Raw genomic sequence first — 1,077 nt, forward strand, 5'->3', positions numbered from 1 at the left:
AGAGAGAGAGAGAGAGAGAGAGAGAGAGAGAGAGAAAGGGAAAGAGAAAAGGAGAAGAGAACACCGAATAGTACGAAAAGATCTACCATAGCCTCAATTTCTTCTGCCGACATCTTCTTGTTGGGCCTGGTGTATGCTCTCTCTTTCGGCACTGGCACCGTGTTGAGTCGCTGGACCGTCTGGTCAATCTCGTAGTCCGTCATCTTTTGGTAGCCCAGCCCGAACTCCGGCTTGAGGATTGTGCCCCATGGCTGTTTGGAGCTTTCTGGTCGCACGGAGGAGCGAATTGTCGTCATGGTGCTGGGTGGCTGGGGCCTCTTGTAAGGGTTACCTTAAAAAAGCAACAACTTTTTAAACCAACGCTGTTGACGGGTTACTTGATCCCTGTCTTTGCGGAGGTCAGATCAGGATCCGGGCTTGAATCTGAAAAGAATAGATGATGAACGGTGGTAAAGTAGGGGTTTTCATTAATGAATAATAAGTGATCACTATGAAACCCCATGGCATATTGGCATAGTGTATTTGAAAGCCCCGCCCTCTCTCCTTTTCCAATATTTTTGTTGTTGTAACGACGTGAAAGATTCCGAATCTTATACATTAGTTGGTAGCGTACATAGGACATGTACAACATGCCCGGCTATTGAGAAAAGACCAAGGAACTTGCCGGGCATGTATGTTTTGCATTGCGTCGTATCAATCAATGTCTGTACACTGTTTCACTTAAAGCTACCCCAGCAACGATGACATTAGACTGGACCACAGTGTCTTTCATCTCAAGGACTTTGAGCGCTCAGACGTCCATCGTGGCTGATTTGTTGGCGTATGAAGCATATTTATGTTGCTCTGAGCTTGTTTGCTTCGTGTAGATCTACTGCGGTTGAATGACCGAGGGGTCATTCTTGCGAACATGAAACGAAATGACACGTCTAAATCTACTTTGGCGTGGGTTTGTGTTTATGGGCACAGCGCACCTCGGCTCAATTCGGTTGATCCAAAGCCGCAGAAAGATTGATCCCGTCCAGTTCGGTCTCGCTCCAGTTTGACCTCATTGTCAACTTTCTCTCTCTCTCTCTCTCT

The 1,077-nt window shown here is 46.8% G+C and overlaps 1 protein-coding gene across 1 annotated transcript; it reads right to left on the reverse strand.

The window, feature by feature from the left end:
• Positions 1–86: 86 nt before the first annotated feature.
• LOC106013957 lies at positions 87–420 on the reverse strand (the record flags this gene model as incomplete). The annotated part of the gene is given in 1 exon segment (XM_013090904.1): positions 87–420. A coding segment is annotated over 1 exon segment (210 nt), but the record flags the coding sequence as incomplete, so codon positions are not given.
• Positions 421–1,077: the final 657 nt, after the last annotated feature.

The sequence above is a fragment of the Aplysia californica genome, unplaced genomic scaffold, assembly GCF_000002075.1.
Source record: "Aplysia californica isolate F4 #8 unplaced genomic scaffold, AplCal3.0 scaffold01659, whole genome shotgun sequence".
Classification (NCBI taxonomy): Eukaryota; Metazoa; Mollusca; class Gastropoda; order Aplysiida; family Aplysiidae; genus Aplysia; species Aplysia californica.